Source organism: Streptopelia decaocto (genome assembly GCF_964273445.1).
Source record: "Streptopelia decaocto genome assembly, chromosome: 1".
Taxonomy (NCBI): Eukaryota; Metazoa; Chordata; class Aves; order Columbiformes; family Columbidae; genus Streptopelia; species Streptopelia decaocto.
In genome coordinates this window covers 1,992,759-2,014,255 of record NC_138663.1, presented here as the reverse complement: position 1 = coordinate 2,014,255, position 21,497 = coordinate 1,992,759, and the positions used below count along the sequence as shown (strand labels likewise).

Here is a 21,497-nt window from a genome sequence, read left to right as displayed (position 1 = left end):
CAGAATCGCAGAATCGTTTGGGTTGGAAAAGACCCTCAAGACCATCAAGTCCAACCATAACCTAACTCTGCCACTAACCCATGTCCCTGAGAACTTCATCTGTGCATCTGTTCATACCCCTCTCAGGGCAGATCTGTGCAATAGTGCAGAAAATATCCTCATTCCTATAACGCTTTGTTGTTGGAAACAGAACCAGCATCACCCTGTTCCCATCATTCTAGAAAAAAACAGCCTTTTATAGACATCTGCTGGCTATGAGGAAGAAGTTTTTCTCTCTTTCCTCTATTACCTCTTTCCTTCCCCACCTCATGCTGGGTACCTGTTTCCATCAAGCTACAGGGACTTTTTGAACCCCGAGTCTTCTTCAAAAATCACATTGATTAGCTTACTGCCAGAAGAAACCTATTTTTTCCAGTGCTCTGAGATGAAAGATGATGGTTTGTGCTTCCCATTCTAGTTCATTCCTTGGAAGAAGCTGTACCATCGCTACCTGATGAAGGAGAACATGGCCTTGCACGAAGTCGAACAGATCATGCAGAGCTTTGCCATAACAAAGGAGGAAGGACCTGTGTTGGGACTGATCAGGTGAGTCATCTTCATCACTTGACTTTGTACATGTATATCCTCAGACCTTCCTTGCTTTGGGTTTTTAATGCTGGGAATTGTCAGGAGAAAAATAGGTGTTTCTTCTAAAGTGTTGTGAGATGTAGAGGATGATGAGGAAAGAACAGTTCAAAGCACTAGCAGCTCTAGAAATAGATAAAAACCCCTTCTTTATTGTATTGGGAGCGCATGATTATAGAATCATAGAACAGATTGGGTTGAGGGAACCTCCCAAGCTCATCCAGCCCAACCCCTGCCATGAGCAGGGACATCTTCACCCAGATCAGGTTGAGGAAGTTGAGGTGGGTTAAGTTGGGTCAAGGAGGTTGAAGAGGTTGGGGTTGAGTTGAAGAGGTTGAGGTTGGGTTTGCAGAATCTTGGAAGGGTTTGGGTTGAAGGAACATTCAAAGCTGATCCAGTTCCCATGAGCAGGGACATCTTCAGCAGCTCAGGTTGCTCAGAGCCCCGTCCAGCCTGGCCTGGGATGTCTCCAGGGACAGGGCATTACTTGGAGAATAAACTCACTTAGTAAGGCTCGTTTTTTTGCAAATGCTGCTGTTCCCATTCTGCGCAGGTGCGTGTCTGCCATACCCACCAGATGGAACGTGGATACCGGGGCGGTTCTCCAGTGCTTGAAGAGTCATCACCTCTTCTCAAAGGCTGAAGTCTGTGTCACCAACAAACTGCTGCATTTACAGAGCAGGACGGGGGTAGGTTTAACAGTTATTAACTAGTTTATTTAACGGGTTTAACAACTGCTGGTGTTTTCAGGTCATATCTGCCCTCCCGCATCTAAAGGTTTTCCCTTTGGGGTGTTGTTTGGTACTAGCCAGGTTGACTGAAGAGAATTTAACTCTTCGTCACGGCATAAGTGTTTTTTTCAGTGTTGACGCAGGATCTTCTGGCTTTTAAAGGCTTAAAGCTCTTTGCTCACTCTTTCTTGTCGTCGTCTTCACCAGCCTGAGAACATGTGGGCCATAATTGCAGTCATGGTGCTTTTTTCCGATGGCGTCAGTGACATCCAAAAGCTGATGGCGTGTCTGCAGAGACCCTGCTCTACCCTCTGCGTTGTGGAGGTGACGGAGACGCTTTACTGCATTGCCACATTGCTGCACGCGATGAGAGACAGGAACATCGCGATCACCAACAGGTGAGGAGTGGGGAGATGTTTCCTGCTGCCTCTTTCTAGGCATGGCAGTATGTAATATATATTTTAGACGCCTCACAAGAAAGATCTTGTGGTGCTGGAGCGAGTTGAGAGAAGGGAACGGAGCTGGTGAGGGGCTGGAGCACAAGTGTGATGGAGCGGCTGAGGGACCTGGGGGGTTCAGCTGGAGAACAGGAGCTGAGGGGAGACAGGGACACAAAGAAACAGCCTCAAGTTGCGCCAGGGGAGGTTGAGGTTGGATCTGGGGAACAAATTCTTCCCCAAAGGGCTGTGGGGCATTGGAACAGGCTGCCCAGGGCAGTGCTGGAGTCACCATCCCTGGAGGGGTTGAACAGATGTGGTTCTCAGGGACATGGGTGGACTTGGCAGTGTTGGGCTAACACTTGGGCTCAATGATCTTAATCATCTTTTCCAACCTAAATGATTCTACAATTCCATATGCCGTGGCTATATATTCATGAGCAATTCTGTTCCTTTGGTTAGGGTTCTTCAGTTCCTCACTGTGTGCAGCTTGTCAGGGACAGTGTGCACATCCTTGTGTTTTTGCAGGATCTTTCAGGAGCGTTGCCTTTCGATTCGCTTTAATTCCTAGACGGTTTCACAGTGTGCTTGTATTTCAGGAGATTGTGTTCAAGAAAATTTCTTTTTCAGAAACAAAAGGAGGTTTTAGTGCAATTGTAGAAACTTCCTGTTTAGAAATAGATACACGTCAGCTAAAACAATCTAATGCAGTTATTACCTGAACTCAATTAGCTCTTAAATCATACTACAAATCCCATGGACACCCATCCCATGTGTGTAGTGATCTCTCTTGCACCTTTTATTCGCAGAGGTGCCTGGTAATGCAGGTAAGAGCCCACAGAATTTCTTCAGAATTGCAGTGAGCATGAAATGAGGATTAAGGACGCATGTAAATCCTTGTCATGAGCACACTGGCAAGGAAATGCACTGGAAAAGTAATCTATAGCCAGAAAGAAGGTGGTTTTGTAAGCTGGACGCAGGAGGTTGGTTCATCTTCTGCTCACTCAACCATGGGCCATGTGCTCAGATCACCAACCAGGGAAATCAGGATCCTTGTTTGGCCTGTTAGTGATTGATAATTGCTGGCTAAGGTCATTAATTTAAATAAACTCCTCCTGAAAACAGAGGGTGTTGCTCAGTAGCAATAAGAACCTGTGGTCAAAGTCGCCCCCGTCCCATCTCCATCTCCTTGAACAATCTAGATTAAAAGAAATAAAAATTACCTTGTCTCTTCTGCTGTTATCTCTTCAAACCACACAAGGTTTGTGATTTCGGGTATAAAAAGAGGAAACGTGTCCTCAAGGAACCGTCTGGTACCTCTTTGCAACTCCTACGAGTAACTAATGAGTCCAAGCACACGGGTCACCTAATGTAAGATGCAAAGTCTGTCTTGGAGTGTGGCCCAGGGTGACAAATGTTTGGTCACAGGAACAAAGCTGCACTGAAAGAGGTAAAACCACGGTGGTGTTAACCCTGATGTACAATAGAGGTTAATTTTAAACCAGCTGTTGCTGGCATAATTGAAGCCAAAGGGTTTTAATTACTGTGCTCCTCTCTTTGCAGCAACAAAGCACAATGAAGTATTGTCAGGGCTAGCACAGTTCTATGAAATGGTCATAAAATTGATGAAACTGGTTCACTTTAGAGACCTAAATTAGCCTAAAATCTCTCTCAGGCTAATAACGTTGCTAATAGTGGTTCAGGAGAGCAAAAGGATCCCATGGACTCTGATCCCAGGTCATGTTTGCGTGGCACACCCTGAAACACAAACCAGGCAGGAGAGAAAATCCACAGAGCTGTCCTCACGGTGCCTTTGCAGTCACTTGTCAAGGCAGAAATAACTTCTCTTTAAAATATTAATATCGTCTCGTGCAACTCCCTGAACACTTAGGGCTTTGTGCATCGTCCTGCTGGAAGCATTCAAGACATTGGCAGGTGGCTGCAGATGTTTAATTTGTTATTGATGCTTTCCCAATGATAGTTTCTCTTTTGTCTTTTCTCCCAGGATCCATTACAATATTTTCTACTGTTTGTATCTGATGGAAAATGCTTCTGTAACTATGCAGACAGTCGAAGAAGCAGCGGCGGGATCACGCTGCAGGCAAGACTTGTGGTCCAGGTAATTCTATTTATTTGATCCAAGCAATGAATCTAAATACGCAGGGTCCTGGTGGAGCGCTGGACCTTGGCAGGGGCTGGTTGACAAGACTCTCAGATTCATAAACATTAGTGCAAAACCTTAATCCGTTCCTTCATAGAATAACTTGGGTTCGAAGGGACCTTCAAAGATCGGCTAGTCCTTGCCATCTTCTGCCTGAATTCTCAGAGAAAAACCAGAATCAGGCCTTAAATCTGTAAAAATTGAATTACTGACTGAATTTAAAAGTCATTATGCACTGATGGGTTTGTGTTTTGGCAGAAAACTGTTGTAACAGCTCCGGTGTGACGGCTGCTGAAATTGTGCAGAGCACAAGTCATCCCAAGAATACCTTCCCAAATCACCACTCTCCCTATGGATAAAAAGCTCTGTAGCACAAATCATCACAGAATCATAGGATATGATAATGTGGCCGTTCATTTATGAACGCTGCTTTCTGTGCACGGGATATTGATTTGGCTCCTGTTTTCTAGATCTTCTCAGATAACTGTTATATACTCACTATTATATATATATATGGCTGTCATAAATTAGTGTTGGTTGGTAGTTTGATGCCTAGGAAAGAAGGATAAGAAGGAATTAAGTGGCCTATGGACATCCAGGCTTGGATCCCCTTCTGCAGCGGTTACCCTGGGTTGAGTTATTGAATTTCTTTGTCCTTACCTATGGAAGGGCAATTGTGTTGCTTTCATCCATCACAGCGGTCTAGCAAAGATAAATCCAATAAAATAACCGATGATCCGAGGTGCAACAGTGGGAGAGGTTATAATAAATCAAAGGTAAAGAGGTGTTGGGTTTTAGTGCTTCTTGTTTTCCCAGCCTTTTCATTCTACCCCTCAATTTGAAGTCTTTTTCTAAGCAGATGCTGCTTGTTCAGTAAAAAATGTGTCTAACCGCCAGCTGTGAAATGTTGAGGATGTTTAGGTGAGGTTTTCCACCCTTACGCTGGAATCGGGGAGGACCCTGCCCTAAGAAATGGTTCACGCTGGTCACTGATTACAGGTTTCAGACCTTTATGAATAAAACAATTTCACTCCAGCCAGAAGCGCTGAATCCCTCCCTTGATGTTAATCAAAGCTCTTAGCTCCCCGGAGAGACAGGCATAATTAATCTGTCCTACATGCTGAGAAATCAGAAGGTGCGTGCTCTCAAAAGCAACAAAACACCCCAAAACCAAATCGCTGTTTGTTTTCAATAAGCCTGAGGAGCCGGGATGCCGGATTTATGTTTAAAACAGGGCATGGACTCTTGAAAAGATCTTTTCCTATGTAACCTTCCCAAAGGTTTCGTCTTTATTTTTGCTGTCTCCAATCTGATTCCCCACTTTTCTCATTTGCACAATAACCAAGTTGCTCTAGTGCCACCTTCCCACTTGTGGGATGGGATGAATAATTCCTGGGTTTCCTTCTGCTTTTAGTTGTTGTGTTTGGTCTATATGGGAGGATTTATTTTCTTAATTCCTTTTGCTTTCTTTCTTTTTCTATTTTTAGTGTCTGTCCTGAAGTAAAACTGACCCATGAACAGCAAAGGATTCTGAATCACAAAATTGAGCCTGGTCAAGTAGTGAAAATCATGGCATTTGCGGGTAAGAGCCAAAAATTATGTTGTAGGGATAAATGCATAACCTTTAATTCTGCTTCTTCCCTCCCTGCTTCTTCTATCCAAGGAACTCTTGGATGCCAGGGGGATCAACCTTACTTTTAATTAATATTAAAAAAACAGAGCGAATTTTTGCAGAGAAATAGGGATGGGAAACCCACCATGCAAGGTGGGTAAATGGCATATTTGGACAAGATACTGAAAGTGAGTGTTTAGGTGCTGTTAATGGTTGCCCAGAGCAGCTTGTCAGAGAACCCAGCAAAGAAGAAGTGACTCTCTCCATGTGTTGAGGAGTCGCTGAGCCTGTTTCGTGGTGGTTTTGTCCACAGATCGCTAGACGGAGTCACTCTTACTGTTTAGATTCAGCATCTCTAAGAGCAACATAAGCCAAGGAATCTTCCGCACTCGCACGGTTTTGAGAAGGGGAATAACATAAAATCAAGGGAGCCTGTTTAAAAGGGAAAGGAAAAGTAAATAATCTCTTCCTACCTGTGGAGAGTTTCCTTTAAAGACACCAAACAGGGGGCTCAAAGCTCATTATAGAGTCACAGAATGGTTTGGGTTGGAGGGACCTTCCCAGCTCCCCCAGTTCCCGCTGCCATGAGCAGGGACATCTTCAGCAGCTCAGGTTGCTCAGAGCCCCGTCCAGCCTGGCCTGGGATGTCTCCAGGGATGGTTCAGCCACCACCTCTCTGGGAACCTGGGCCAGGCTCTCACCACCCTCAGGGCCAACAATTTCTCCTGAATCTCCCTCCTTTAGTTTAAAACCATCACCCCTTGTCCTCTCGCAACAGGCCCTGCTCAGATGTCTGTCCCCATCTTTCTTATGGGCCCCTTTTAAGCACTGAAAGGCTACAATAAGGTCTCCGCGGAGCTTCTGTTCTCCAGCTGAACACCCCAACTCTCTCAGCCTGTCCCCAGCAGAGCTGTTCCAGCCTCGGATCATTCCTGTGGCTCCTCTGGCCCCTCTCCAGCAGGTCGATACTATCTCTGCCAGAACAGACTTGCAAAAGGACATGTACAGCTAAGCACCACGGTGCAGAAGCCACAAATAGTTGATTTCTTATGTCTATACAAAGTCACTGTGTACAAATGACAAAAACAGGAATGTTCGTGAGCTTTGGCAGGTAATCTCTAACCACAACTAAGCAGGGCAGAAAAATAGCTTGAGGAACTGCTGCCAAAAAGCATAAAAGTCTCATAATCTCTCCTCAAACATGTGGATGAGGGTGTTGCCCAAAGCATCTGTTGTCGTAAAGGATGTCCTAGAGTGAACAATGTGGTGTCAGAAAAGCTAAATGTGTTTCTACATCTATGTTCCTCGTAGAAGGTCTTGGAAAGGGGCAGCTTCAGGATCGTTCTCTGTAGGGGCTCCACTGGATGTTCAGTCTCACGTTCACGTGGGAAAGGTTGAGGATGAAATATGTGTTCATATAATTGTTTTGGTTGGAAAAGACATTTAAGAACATTGAGTCCAGCCATTAACCCACTCTTGGCACTGCCCCGTGTCCCTGAGAACCTCATGTCCGTCTGTCCAACCCTCCAGGGATGGTGACTCCAGCACTGCCCTGGGCAGCCTGTTCCAATGCCCCACAGCCCTTTGGGGAAGAAATTGTTCCTCAGATCCAACCTCAGCTTCCCCTGGCACAACTTGAGGATGTTTCCTCTCATCCTATGACTTGTTGGTACTGTTCATTTCATGATCTGGACCACATCATGCAAAAGATATAAAAGAACTCAGGGGTGAAGTAGCTGAACCAGTAACTGTGTGTGGAAGCTGCTGTGGCCGTGGAGTTTTACAGGGAGACGTGGGAGCAATCTGCCAACAAGCCCGATATTTGTCCCAGGAAACATGGTCAAAGATGCTCATGGTCCTCATGGCTGAATAGTTAATTAAAAGCTAGAAAGCAAAAGTAGGAGCAGATGGTCAGTTTTCTGGGGGTGTTGGTCTCTTTTCTCAAGTAACAAGAGATAGGATGAGCAGAAATGGCCTCAAGTTGCACCAGGGGAGGTTGAGGTTGGATCTTGGGAACAATTTCTTCCCCAAAGGGCTGTGGGGCATTGGAACAGGCTGCCCAGGGCAGTGCTGGAGTCACCATCCCTGGAGGCTTGAACAGACAGAGATGAGGTTCTCAGGGACATGGGGTAGTCCCAGGGATGGGTTGGACTCCATGATCTTGAGGGTCTTTTCCAACCAAACCAATTCTATGATTCTGCACGGAGAGTGGAGAGTCCTGCAGAGACCTGCGCTGGGACCTGCTCTGTGCAACGTCCACGAGTCGTCTGGAAGGACCGTGAACAGCAAGGTGACCAAGGTGACACTGTTGTCACTGAGGGTACAAAAAGAGATTAAGAAGAAAACGTGCGGAGGTTTCTGTTGTCACTGGAACCCCACGAGTGAAGCAACTTTGCCACGCAGTGTGGGCAGGGGAGTAAAGAGCAGCATTAGTGGGAGAACTCACAAGGAAACGAGCTCATGAATCATTCAAAAGAGCAATTTTAACATTTCATTTACCGAGCTGTCCTTCAAGAGAACCAGCACCTTCACATATATTCAGACTTCTAGAATACCTGGTGATAAAAAGATGATTTTTGAAAGCTTCTTGGCTGCAGACTAATTTTTCAAAGCCACTTTGCTCCACAGCTTCTCATTTCAGTGGAGTCAGTGAATAAATTCCCATTAGCTGAGAATAATCCTGCTGTGTGGTTGGGACAGCAGGAGAGGGAAGGTGAAACCGATGAGAAATGTGTGGATTCATTCATTCCTGACTCTAGATGCTTGATTTTCTTTTGTACTTTCTTCTGTTGTCCAGGTACAGGAAAAACCACCACCTTGGTGAAGTATGCGGAGAAGTTTCCTGACCTGAACTTCCTTTATGTGACATTTAACAAAGCTGCTGCGGATCGAGGGAGAAGCATCTTCCCCAGAAACGTCACCTGCAAGACTTTCCATTCGTTGGCGTTTGGAAGCGTCGGCAAACTGTGAGTGGTGATTTTTAGATTCCTTCGCTGAAAACCAGTGGAGTGGGGTTAAAAAACAGCAGGAAAGGAAGGTTTGGTTTGGAAATAAACCTCCAGGGCTTAAAGAAGCAAAAATAATAGGGGACGTGATTTTTTTGACCTGCTTCAAGCCCAATTGTGATTGGTGGTTTCTGAATTCTCTCAGATTGGATGGGTGAGTGATTTTAGCATCCGCCTGAGCATCGTTGCCTTGGGGTGGCATAGATTGTGCTGACATACACCCCCATTTGGGGGGCTTTTCATCTTTCCTATGTTTGTAGCCAAGGAGATAAAAAGCCCCTGAAAATGGCTTTTTCACATTTCCCATTTACACTTCAGTGGTACAACCGCTCTAAATGTTGCTTTTCCTTAGCAGAGGAGGGGTTTTCTTAACCTGAATTGTTCCAATGATACTGTTCTTGGCACCACCACCAATTATCTGAGCACATCTATGCTGCAGACAGGAGGGAAAATGAGCCACGACCTGGAAAACCAGGAAAATGCTCTTAGCTGGCTCTGAAAACAATCTGTAATTGCAGGGGTGAACGATGGGAATATCTCTCTGGCTCAACTTTTCACCTATAAAATCTATAAAATGAACAAGTTTGTGCTTTAATCTGCAGATTTGAAAGATAATTCCATGACTGGATCAAAGTGGGGTGTATGAAACAAGAGGCTTAGTGTGCAACAGAGGTAAAAGCGAGCTTGCTTTTCCAGTAAACTTTTCATGGGTGTTTCAATACCTCTCTTATATTTTTTGTCATCTATGGCACAGCTATAAAGAAAAAGGCAAACTGAACTTCTCCAAGCTGTCAGTTTATTCCGTGAGTTTCCTTCTGCGGAACCGTGAAGGCCAATCTCTGTTTGTAAGAGGCAAAACAGTCTCGCAGACCCTTGAGAACTTTTTTGCATCTTCAGATGAAGAGATTTGGGAAGAGCACACTCCTATTTGGTACAAAAATACTCACGGCGACAGAAGACTTGTCAGTCCAGCGGAAAAGAAAGTGAGTATCTGAGATAAGCAAGACTTGGGCTGCGAGATCCCGAAGGGGCTGTAGTTATTTCTTAGAGTTCGTGGTTATTTGTGCTTCAGCTGTTACGAACTGACCGTCAAAATGTTTTTGTCTTCCTGTGGTGACGAATCCAGCAGAACTGAGGTTTGTTTGTTCTCTGTGTTTGCACAGCTGGTTTCCAGAGAGGAGTTTATCGCTCTCTCTTCTTGGTGCAGATGTTTCTTCCCTGCAAAGAGAAGAGAGAAAACACTGCAAATATTTATATCAGCGCCTGAACGGCGTTGTGATATTACATATAAAGCCAATAAACCCTTTTTTTGTAGTCAAGCCCAAAAATTCTCATTTAAAGAACAAACAGCAACACTGAAAAGGCAGCGCTGACATTGCGAACAACGCGGGCTGGGGTTGTGCAGAAAATCAGCTTTTCTGCTCCGTAATCATCGCATATGATCGGATCCAGTCCGGCTAAGCAAAAATCCCATTTGCAAGGCATTATTTCTAGGCAGTCCTAAAATATGAAATACCTTTAAGCACTTTGCAAGCTATCCAGAGAAGCCAAAATAAACACCAAATCTGTGTTAATATGCAGAAGTTGGGAGGTATTGTATTCCTCTGTCCTAATAGTTGGGCCAAATAAATACTATTTTCAGGGGGCTGCGTTTGGAAAGACAATGTTGAGGAGATGAAGTTGGTGGTGGTGACACAGAGGAGAAGTTGGAGGAGATGGGGTTTGGAGGAACCTTCCAAGATTTGCTGTACATGGACTGTTTTCCTTCTCAAATCGATCTACCCAGACCCTTCTGGTTTCTCCTTCTAGATCAACGTGGAAGAGGCCAAAGAGATCTGGTACAATATGAAGAAACTGGATGGAGACGTCGAGAGGAAATACAAGATGACTTGTGATGGTGAGAGAGTACAGGTGGCAAATACCCTTCAGATAAAGAGCAGTAGTAGAAAACCAAACGGATTTGTGTCTTTGTGTATGAGGAATGAGCATCAAACTGAGACTGGACATGGCACTTAGTGCCATGATCTAATAAATGGACTAGAGTTGGACCAAGGGTTGGACTCGATGATCTCTGAGGTCTTTTCCAACCCAGTCGATTCTGTGATTCTGTGAAAATTCCCATTTTCCTGCCACTACCTGTGCAGATATGTTGCGATATTGCATATAAAGACAATAAACATTTTTTGTAGTCATTGTGATACGCAGAGACGAACGCAGAAGGTGGCTCGTGCTGGAGAAAAGCTTCTTCCTTGTGATTTTTCTGTGTGCATTAGGAGCTCTGGAGTGATGGGTGCAGCTCCTTCCTCCAGCGCAGTCAGTTTGGTTTGGTTTTTATCCTTCATGCTAAGGGAGACAAAGCAACATCTGGGAGCGAGAGAGATTTTTGTGACCCCTCCAAATGTCACGCAAATTCTGAGCAAGAAGTAGGGCCAGAAACACTTCTTTTTTAAAAAAAAATGAACTTGTTTTAAAGATCATGGTGTTTTATGACAATAAATGACCCTTTCCCTGACACGGCATGTTCTTTCTTTCAGGGTATTTGAAACTTTGGCAGCTCAGCAAGCCTCAGCTCACAGGATATGATGCCATTTTTGTGGATGAAGCCCAGGACTGCACTCCAGGTGAGCACAAAGTTACCGCCTTCCTAAGCACCTTCCAGGGAAGGTGTTTGGAGCACAATTTAAAACATTTCTGCCTCTCAGCTGTAACGTTATAACGAACCCTTGGCTTGGCTCCCAGATCTTTGCAAATTCAGGAAGGTAGCTTGTAAGAGAGCTATTAATAGCTATTAATATTATTGCTACAACAATCCACATGCATCAGCTTGAGGGCCAGCAGCTTTCAGTTGCTTTGGGCATCCAGACATGCCGTCCAGATCCTTTTGCTCTTGCTTTGCTGCTAACAGGGAAAAACAGAATCCCAGCATAGCCCGGGACGTGGTTTATTTGCAAGAGGGGCAAGACATTAAATGGTTGGGCTGTCAGAAGAGCAGAGCTGCACCGTCCCACCCTTGTCTGGTGCTCACACCACTCTGGGCATTCCTGAGTCACGGAGCAGGAAGCTGTTGGCTTTTTTAGCTGCAGACATGGGGAGTAGCTCTCCGTTGCAAAGCAATTTGAATTTATTCTGCAAAGGGGTCTAAGTGCAGCGATCTGTGTGCTGAGGAGCAAAGGGAGCAGTGCAGAAGAAGGCCTGGGCTTTGCAGCAGATATTAAATGAGCTCAAAGGCTTCATTGGACCGTCTCGCATCTGTGCTCACTGGAGACTTGGTCTTGCAGAGGTTTGGCTTTTGCAGCTCTGTGCAATGCAGACATTCCTCTTCCAGCATGAATGAGCCTTGGACAAGCTTGGTCTGAGTGGGGATGAAGATGTTGTGCAGCTCCAGCCCAGGAAAAAATACCCTCAGATGAAAAAAGGAGGATGTTTGTAAAGGCAGTCAGCTGTGTGCGTCCCTTTGCTCCTCCCCAGCTTGCCTGCTGCTGTGTTGACCCCTTCTTTGTAGAATCATAGAATGGTTTGGGTTGAAGGGACCTTCAAAGCTCCCCCAGTGCCCCCCCTGCCATGAGCAGGGACATCTTCAGCAGCTCAGGTTGCTCAGAGCCCCGTCCAGCCTGGCCTGGGATGTCTCCAGGGATGGTTCAGCCACCACCTCTCTGCCCAACCTGGGCCAGGCTCTCACCACCCTCAGGGCCAACAATTTCTTCTTCATGTCCAGCCTGAATCTCCTTCCTTTAGTTTAAAACCATCACCCCTTGCCCTATTCTTAAAACCCATGAGTCATCAGGCAAGAGGTTTTGCCTCTCTACAGTTCTAGAATTCATTCCTGGTTTATGAGCAGGCTCCCCCTTAATGCTCTGCTGTTTTCCTGCAGCCATCGTGGATGTTGTGCTGTCACAGAGATGCGGGATCATCCTCGTAGGAGACCCTCACCAGCAGATCTATACCTTCCGCGGTGCTGTCAATACCCTCTACTCGGTGCCTCACACCCATGTCTATTACCTCACCCAGGTAAGATGAGGGTTTGCTGCTGTCCTTGCTCAGACAGATCCCTAATGCGATGAAAATGTTTCACATCCTTCTTCAGAAGGCCAGACTTCTTGAGTTGGGCACCATGGAGTGTTAACATTGCCTGGATTAGTGGCACATTTTGCTTTTCACCCTCCGCGCTGCTCCTTTGTGCCTCTTAGTGGGGTGATCCCACCTTTAGGAAAGTTGTGTGGCTTGAAAAATGGGTACTAGGATACAGACTTAAATATGTACCTTAATTAAAGCAGACTCATAGAATCATTTTGGTTGGAAAAGACCCTCAAGATCATCAGTTCCAACCATTAACCCACCACTGGCACTACCCCATGTCCCTGAGAACCTCATGTCCGTCTGTCCAACGCTCCACGGGCAGCCTGTTCCAATGCCCCACAGCCCTTTGGGGAAGAAATTGTTCCCCACATCCAACCTCAACCTCCCCTGGCGCAACTTGAGGCCGTTTCCTCTGCTCCTGGCGCTTGTTCCTGGGGAGCAGAGCCTGACCCACCCTGGCTCCAAGCTCCTTTCAGGCAGTTCAGAGATCAGAAGGTCTCCCCTCAGCTCCTGTTCTCCAGCTGAACCCCCCAGGTCCCTCAGCCGCTCCCATCACACTTGTGCTCCAGCCCCTCACCAGCTCCGTTCCCTTCTCTCAACTCGTTCCAGCACCTCAAGGCCTTTCTTGGCATGAGGGGCCCAAAACTGCCCCCAGGATTGGCGGTTTGGGCTCCCCAGGTCCCAGCACAGGGACGGTCACTGCCCTGGGCCTTGTGGCCACACCAGTGCTGGTCCCAGCCAGGATGCTGGTGGCCTCTTGGCCACCTGGGCACACGCTGGCTCATGTCCAGCCGCTGTCAAGCAGTGCATCTTGTGAGAAGTCTTGGGACTGGCCTTGTATCACCTCTCTTGTGGAGGTTTCTCTTTGCTGATGGAGGTGTTGTGCTCAGCCAAGCACCGTTGTTTTGTAGTCACAGTGTTAGTGAAAATTGATGAGGGCTTTAACCTCACGGTGCTTTGACTCTTGGCCCCAGATCTACAGTTTAGGAAACTATGAGGAACAAACCTGGCCCGTCACATCTCCAGCAGCCCAGCCAAGTGAGGGACCTGGCTCGTTTCTCACCACCCTCCTGAAGGACAAATGCACCATGTCACATTAATTTACTGGGAAAGAGTCTTGGCAGTGGAGAGGCTGGAAATCACGTTTACCCTCTATGATTGTCCCATTTCACAACACAGTTCCTATCACATCGCGTCTAAGAGTGACCAGGGTTTCTAAGAGTAGTTTGGGGGGATTTGTGTGCTTTTGCTAAGAGAAATGTTGTCCAGAAGGTTGGTGGGAATCTTAGAATTCCATATATAGTATGACTTCTGTAGGTTCTAACAAGTTCCTCTACTTTTCCTGCTGTTTCCATCCTTTTTCCATGTAGAGTTTCAGATTTGGTCCTGAAATAGCTTACGTTGGAGCAACCATTCTGGATGTCTGCAAGAAAATCAGGAATAAAACATTAGTGGGTGGAAACCAAGAAAGTAAGTCGTGCCGATGCACCACTTGGCTTGGTCAGCTCTGTTCAGTGACCAAGAGTCATGGAGCTACTGCTTAACAAGGAAAGTTTGTTATGCAGTATTATTAATAATCAGGATTAATCCTGATTTATGAAGATCTCTGTTTTTTAGATACCAGCTTCCAAACTGCCCTGGCTAACTGGGAATTTCTTCACACAGGCCATGTGAGAGGCAGAATGAAAGGGAAGATAACCATCCTATCCCGAAGCAATTTTAACGTCTTTGAGGATGCTGTGAGGCTTACGGACAGAGAGAGAGACATTAAAATACACGTGATTGGGGTAAGGAGAAATTGCCAACGAGTCCTTCACGTCCCAACCTCAAGCCCCCGAATTTTCAAACTCTTCAGAGAGATGAAACCAATGGTTGAAGCTGAAGGTGACCTTTGGAGTGTCCTGTGATGGGCTGTTCCCCGTCTCAATAAACCCAGGGAAAGTTGGTTCACCAGCATTGTTATTGGGGGAAATTGGGATTTTCAGCAATGCTGAATGTTACCACCATTAGAGATCAACAGTTCTGAGGTTCGCGCTGAATTTTCACCTGCAAAAAGCGCCCGTGTGTCTGAAGAAGGAGGGTGTGCGTATGTGCACATCTGCAGAAATTCCCATGCTGGAATTGCAGGGAGGTTTTATTATAATAAGGCTCCACATTTCAAAAGCCTCAGGAGAATCATTAGTTTTCAAGCTCTGAATCATCAGTACCTATGGTTTCATTTCAGATCTTGTTACTCACCTAGAAATGTGAACACATGAACACTTGTCCTAGTGCGGAATGTGTTTGAGGAAGAGCCTGGTCTTTTGAATTTTAGGCTAATATTTTAATTTCTCTTTATTTTTCACTGGGAAACTGTATTATGATGGAATGAGTGTTTGAACTGCCCACCCAGTATTAAAACCTTGTCTGCCTTTGCATTTTGGAATAAGTCAAAGTTCAGACTGACTCTTCTTTTGATGGAACAAAACAAACTACATTTGGAAACAAGGCGCAAAATTACTTTCTGAAAGTAAAAATTGTCAGAACAAAGCCCTTTGTGTTTCAGTTTACATAGAAAGTGAAGCATTTACAGTCCGTTTAGTGGGTTTATCTTTGTTGTAGTGAGCCATCGCATCAGGAAAGAGGATAGATTTCCCACAAAACAATGTGCAATCAATAGACCAGCAGCATTTATGGCACAACAGACTTTAAAAGTTCGTGTTAGCCAAGTAATATGCAGCTATTCAAAGCTAAAATGACTCAAAAGGGGAGGTTTTATTAGCGAAAGAGAAAACAACTTCCTTCTGCATCTTCAGCGTATTTCCCTTATTCCCTCCCTCTTAACACCGATAACTGCTGGTCCCTGCTGCCTTATCTAGAAATTCTCAGCGCTTTTACTGCTGTGTATTAAGATAAATTGTTGTTTGTTTTAGGGCCTTCACCGTTTTGAACTGAGCAGAATTGATGATATTTGGAAACTCAGTCAAGCCGCGGATGAACGGAAAAAGTGTGAGTCCATCCTCCCCTTCTCCCCCTGCGTGATCCCCCTTCAGCAGCCTGGATGGTTTAGTTTTTGCCGTGCTGATGGAAAATAAGAGGCTTCTTGGTGTTTTATTTTGTTTCCTCCTGCAGTTATCTGTCAAAAACTGACTTTTCAACAGTACTGGCATGGGCTGTGCTATTTTAGCTGCTTCACCGGCTGCTGTTAATACCAGAAATGCCAAAATTGTGGGGCCTGTGTCATGCAGTCCTCCCAGCTTTCCGCTGCAACACCTTGAGTGTTCAAGAGCCCAGTAAACTCGTAGATAGAGATTTATTTTCCCTGTGTTTTCCAATTTGACTTCATTTTTCATTCTTCTTAGGCCTTTCCTGATTTTTGTTTTGTTTTAAACCTGGTGTGTCGAATCCTCTATCATGTTTTCTCTTCACTGGTGGGTATCATTTAGGAAATAAATCATAGAATCACAGAATAGTTTGGGTTGAAGGGACCTTCGAAGGTGACCCAGTGCCACCCCTGCCATGAGCAGGGACATCTTCACCAGCTCAGGTTGAGGAGGTTGAGGTGGGGTTGAAATTGGGTCAAGGAGGTTGAAGAGGTTGAGGTTTGAGTGGGGGAGGTTGAGTTGAAGAGGTTGAGGTTGCGTTTGTAGAATCTTGGAAGGGTTTGGGTTGAAGGGACCTTCCCAGCTCCCCCAGTTCCCCCCCTGCCATGAGCAGGGACATCTTCACCAGCTCAGGTTGCTCAGAGCCCCGTCCAGCCTGGCCCGGGATGTCTCCAGGGATGGTTCATCCACCACCACTCTGGCCAACCTGGACCAGTGTTTCACCATCTTCTGGGGCAAACATTTCTTATATCCAGCCTGAATCTCCCTCCTTTAGTTTAAAAACATCACCCCTTGTCCTATCACAACAGGCCCTGCTCAAAAGTCTGTCCCCATCTTTCTTTTAAGTCCGGAAAGGCCACAATAAGGTCTCCTCGGAGCTTCTGTTCTCCAGCTGAACAGCCCAACTCTCTCAGCCTGTCCCCAGCAGAGCTGTTCCAGCCTCGGATCATTCCTGTGGCTCTTCTGGCCCCTCTCCAACAGGTCCATGTCCTCCCTCTTTTTGGGGCCCCAACATTGATTTAAAATCTCTTGGCAGCAGTAGGCGGGTATTGTTATATATTGGACACAGAGACAAACTTACTGAACTGCCAAGAGTGATTGATGACGTGGGTGTTGTTACTGGTTCTTTGGAAGGTGAAATACGAGGAAAACTCCTTCCCACCTGGGTAAAAAGAGAGAAAAATGTCGATTGGAAGGGCGCTGGGGCTGTCTCTGCCCTGAGCCCCTGCTCCAGCTGCTCTGAAGTCACTTTAGATTCTTTTTGGACTGCATGGAGTCTTTTCCGTTTCCAAATATCTCCGGGGACAAAGGTTGTGTGGATTTTCTGGGACCCACGGTGAGCTCAGTGAATGTTTGCCAGCTGCTCTCCCTTGAACTTTATAGTCTTCTCTATCTTCATACTACACCCGTTCTGGATCTCAAAGTGAACCTGCTTTCTGAAACCACCCGTTCTGATGAGAGCGTCGAGCTTTGATGTCATTTCGCATCAATAAAGAGAAAATCCTGAGTGAAAACCGCCCGTGACAGAGCAGGAATACATCCCAAGCCCCTGCATCCCACAGCAGCGCTCCGTCCGCTGCCCCACGCTTCCCTTCCCTAACGTTAATTCTTAAATTTGATTAGAATTTTAAAATGCAATTATATATGTCTGTCAAACAACCTCATCTGCTGCTTTCTTTTCAGCAAACCTTGTTATAAATGACTCCTTTATCAAAAAATGGGAAGAAACTACAGGATTCATTGGTTTAAAGGAATACGCAGAACACATCGATGACAAAGACCTGCAAATGAAGATTGCGATAGTGGAGAAATACAGAGAGCGGATCCCCGAGCTGGTGCAGAGGATTAAGAGCAGACACGTCTCACAAGAAGCCTCAGCAGGTAAAACCAAGTTGCGTCTTTAGAGGATTAAGTTCAGGTCCTTTTTCAATGAATCTTCAGTGCTGAATCCACCTTGTTCTGCAAAAAAAGCTACTTTTGTATCGAGGAGGTTTTTTAGGGAGAAGTGAAGTTTAACAGCAACTTTTGTAGTAGGTCTGGGGCTCCAGATGGAGTTCAATGCAATTAATTAAGCAAAGGTTTGCTTAATCTGACTTTGCTAGAGGCAAATAAACCTTTGGACGCTGTCTCCTGCAGTTGGACAGCCCTAGGACTTTATCCCGCTTTTTGGGAGTCCTGTTCTAGTTGACCGGCAACTTGCTGACTAAAATTTGTTGAGAGAACAAGGTGATGAAATTAAAAATTCACCAAATAAAGAGCATTCCTGTTTGGGAGTCGGGGCTGGGGCTCAGGCTGGCGTTTTCCTTGGCAGGAAAGTTGTCTTCAGCAGCCTGCATTCCCAAAAGAGGTGCTTTGCTTCTGGTTTATATTTGGGGAGAAGTGAAATGAATGCAAAATGAAATAATTTCATTTATCTCGATGCCTTGTGAACTTAAAAATATTGCTGCAATAACTGGTCTTTTCTCCTTCTTGTTCCTGACATGCACTGGTTGCAGATTACATAATAGGTACTGTCCACCAAGCCAAAGGCCAGGAGTTCAATACGGTGCTGATTGCAGATGACTTTGTGACAGTATCTTTTCTTAGTGGTGGTACCCAGAGAAGAAATAACTTCAATATTGGTAAGGGAATGGCTGCACATCGTACCTCTCTAGACCTGAAAATGGGAAAGCAAAGCGTGCTGCTGGTGTTTGTCCTGCAAACCCCGTGCTACTCCGTGGCATCAAGTGCCACTGGATGTCCTAGTGATCATAGAATCATAGAATAGTTTGGGTTGAAGGGACCTTTCAAGCTCCCCCAGTTCCCCCCTGCCATGAGCAGGGACATCTTCACCAGCTCAGGTTGCTCAGAGCCCCGTCCAGCCTGGCCTGGGATGTCTCCAGGGATGGTTCATCCACCACCACTCTGGCCAACCTGGGCCAGGCTCTCACCACCCTCAGGGACAACAATTTCTTCCTCATGTCTGGCCTGAATCTCCCTCCTTTAGTTTAAAACCATCACCCCTTCTCCTGTCACAACAGGCCCTGCTCAAAAGTCTGTCCCCATCTTTCTTATGGGCCCCTTTTAATACAGAAAGGCCACACTAAGGTCTCCCCGGAGCTTCTGTTCTCCAGCTGAACACCCCAACTCTCTCACCTGTCCCCAGCAGAGCTGTTCCAGCCTCAGATCATTCCTGTGGCTCCTCTGGCCCCTCTCCAGCAGGTCCATGTGTGTCCTGCGCTGAGGACCCAGAGCTGGACCAGCACTGCAGGGGGGTCTCACCAGAATGGGGCAGAGGGGCAGGATCCCCTCCCTGACCTGCTGCCCACACTGCTGGTGACACAGCCCAAGATATGACTTACCTTCTGTGCTGCAAGCACACGTTGCTGTCTCATGTCCCATCTTTCACTCCCCAGCACCCCAATTCCTTCTCCTGGGAGCTGCTCCCCATCCCTCCATCCCCAGCCTGGGTTGATACCGGGGGTTGCCCCAACCCAGGTGCAGGACCTTGCACTTGGCCTTGTTGAACCTCACGAGGTTCACATGGGCCCACTTCTCCAGCCTGTCCAGGTCCCTCTGGATGCCATCGCATCCCTCACGTGTGTCACCTGCACCACACAGCTTGGTGTCACCTGCAAACTTGCTGGGGATTCGCTCGATCCCACTGTTGTCATAGTTGCCTTCACAGCAAGACAAGGGCAGGGGAACATTTCTGTGGTTGAGTGTGTAGCCATCTAGCAACAGAGAAAGGCCAACTCCACCCTTGGGGAAGACACGACTTTGGTATCGTGCCACAATTCATACTTTGAAGGAGCTGGGCTCTTCCCAGTGAGCAGAGAGAAGCCTGCGGAGTGAATTTAGAGGCTTAGAAACTCCTCCAGTGCAGCGTCTGTGCCCAAGAGGTGGGAAAACACATGGCACTGAGCTGCTGCTCCTGGCACGTAGCGTCCTACCTTTGCCTGGCAGGGAGACCATGGAATGAGGCTGGAGCGATTGGTGCTGTCAGGGACTGCCCAACAAACACTGGCAGTACCGCACAGCTGTGCTGCCCTGCAGGGTCATGGTTGTCCAGAGAGGAATCATAGAATCACTTTGGTTGGAAGAGACCTTTAATATCACCAAGTCCAACCATTAACCCAGCCCTGGCACTGCCCCATATCCCTGAGAACCTCATCTCCGTCTGTCCAGCCCTCCAGGGATGGTGACTCCAGCACTGCCCTGGGCAGCCTGTTCCAATGCCCCACAGCCCTTTGGGGAAGAAATTGTTCCCAAGATCCAACCTCAACCTCCCCTGGTGCAACTTGAGGCCGTTTCCTCTGCTCCTGGCGCTTGTTCCTGGGGAGCAGAGCCCGACCCCCCCTGGCTCCAAGCTCCTTTCAGGCAGGTCAGAGATCAGAAGGTCTCCGCTCAGCTCCTGTTCTCCAGCTGAACCCCCCAGGTCCCTCAGCCGCTCCCATCACACTTGTGCTCCAGCCCCTCACCAGCTCCGTTCCCTTCTCTCCACTCGCTCCAGCACCTCAAGGCCTTTCTTGGCAACAGGGGCCCAAAACTGCCCCCAGGATTCAAGGTCTGGCCTCACCAAGCACTGAGTGTCCTTCCAGCAGCACTAACTGAACCATTTGAAGGACGACAGACCTGTTCATTCTTGTTCTCTAAAGCTATTGCTGATCTTTCCTCCAACCTAGACCCGCATCTTGAGGACGAATGGAACCTGCTCTACGTAGCAGTGACACGTGCAAAGAAATATTTGCTGATGTCAAAGACCCTGGAAGACCTTTTAGCTTTGGCTGGGGTGAGTGAAACCTTCCCAAGGTAACCAAAGAGGTGCTGAGAGAGGCAGCACCACTGCTCATAAATCCTGCACATCTCTGATTATTGCATTTAGCGGGGGGCTGTGTGCTAGAGAAGTGTCAAAGAAGATTATTTTAAGGTTCACCCTGATGCTAAGATTCATGCTGAGCGTGCTCTGTGCTGAGGTCACATTTTTCCCTCAGTTTAACGCTGTTCTGCACTGTAATTTCAATAGCAAGACACAAGGTCGCTGCATTTTTTCCCCACAGTCCTGGAATTTGGGTGTTGTCTTGCACAGTCCTTACTTCTTACCTCATTACGAGCGTGTGTGTTCCCTTTTCTCTGTTCAGCCGTTGCCAGCTCTTACTTCACTTCCCTTCTCACAAGCTGCTGCCTTCTGTTTGATTTTTGTTGTCACTGGAGGGTTGTGATTTTTTTGTTCTATTTAAAAAAAAAGCATGTTGCAAGTCACTTCCCAGGGCATTAAAAATATATATATATATGAAACAACCTATTCCAGTATCTCAGCTCCCTCTGATTGTCGTTGTTCCCTTTTTTTCTTGTTTATTAGGAGCGTTTCCTTCGGGTGGAGCTGATGAGTGAGGCTGCAAAGGACGGGGCTGCGGTTGCTTGTTGCATGGCGCGGTGTACGGCAACGCGGCCGTCCGGCTCCGGGCTGCTTGTGAAGAAGCTGCCTTTAACTCACGTATGTCCCTTTTCTTGGCCTTTGAGGTCATATTTTTGAATCACGAGCCTTCGCGAGCCGCTTGGCCCTCTGGCAGGGCAGATGTGCTCTGTGATGGTTCTGTGAGCACAGACCTCTCTTCTGAGACAAATTGTGGTCTCAAGTGGGGCTGGTTTAGGGGTTTTGTTATGTCAGATCCCATTTCTGACTCTTAGAGTCTGTGCCGAGGCCATCAGAGGTGGGCAGAGTCCCCCTCGTCCCTGCCAGCCGGCTGGAAGTGACAATCTGGCTTTTGGGTCCAGTTTTGGCTTT

General features: G+C 46.8%; 1 protein-coding gene across 3 annotated transcripts in view; it reads left to right on the top strand.

Moving 5' to 3' along the window:
• The window catches only part of FBH1 (F-box DNA helicase 1), a 31,686-nt gene that overhangs the window by 7,583 nt on the left and 2,606 nt on the right, over positions 1-21,497 (top strand). For 2 of the 3 annotated variants that reach the window (XM_082074998.1, XM_082075000.1), the window contains exons 4-20: positions 458-585; positions 1,178-1,313; positions 1,563-1,753; positions 3,798-3,911; positions 5,441-5,535; positions 8,363-8,531; positions 9,325-9,553; positions 10,380-10,467; positions 11,105-11,191; positions 12,442-12,578; positions 14,018-14,117; positions 14,313-14,434; positions 15,560-15,635; positions 17,414-17,611; positions 18,226-18,351; positions 20,395-20,501; positions 21,072-21,206. In XM_082074998.1, the coding sequence (XP_081931124.1) occupies positions 458-585; positions 1,178-1,313; positions 1,563-1,753; positions 3,798-3,911; positions 5,441-5,535; positions 8,363-8,531; positions 9,325-9,553; positions 10,380-10,467; positions 11,105-11,191; positions 12,442-12,578; positions 14,018-14,117; positions 14,313-14,434; positions 15,560-15,635; positions 17,414-17,611; positions 18,226-18,351; positions 20,395-20,501; positions 21,072-21,206 (2,238 nt within the window). The remainder of the gene's footprint in view (positions 1-457; positions 586-1,177; positions 1,314-1,562; positions 1,754-3,797; positions 3,912-5,440; positions 5,536-8,362; positions 8,532-9,324; positions 9,554-10,379; positions 10,468-11,104; positions 11,192-12,441; positions 12,579-14,017; positions 14,118-14,312; positions 14,435-15,559; positions 15,636-17,413; positions 17,612-18,225; positions 18,352-20,394; positions 20,502-21,071; positions 21,207-21,497) is intronic. The other variant, XM_082074999.1, reaches the window with a different exon arrangement.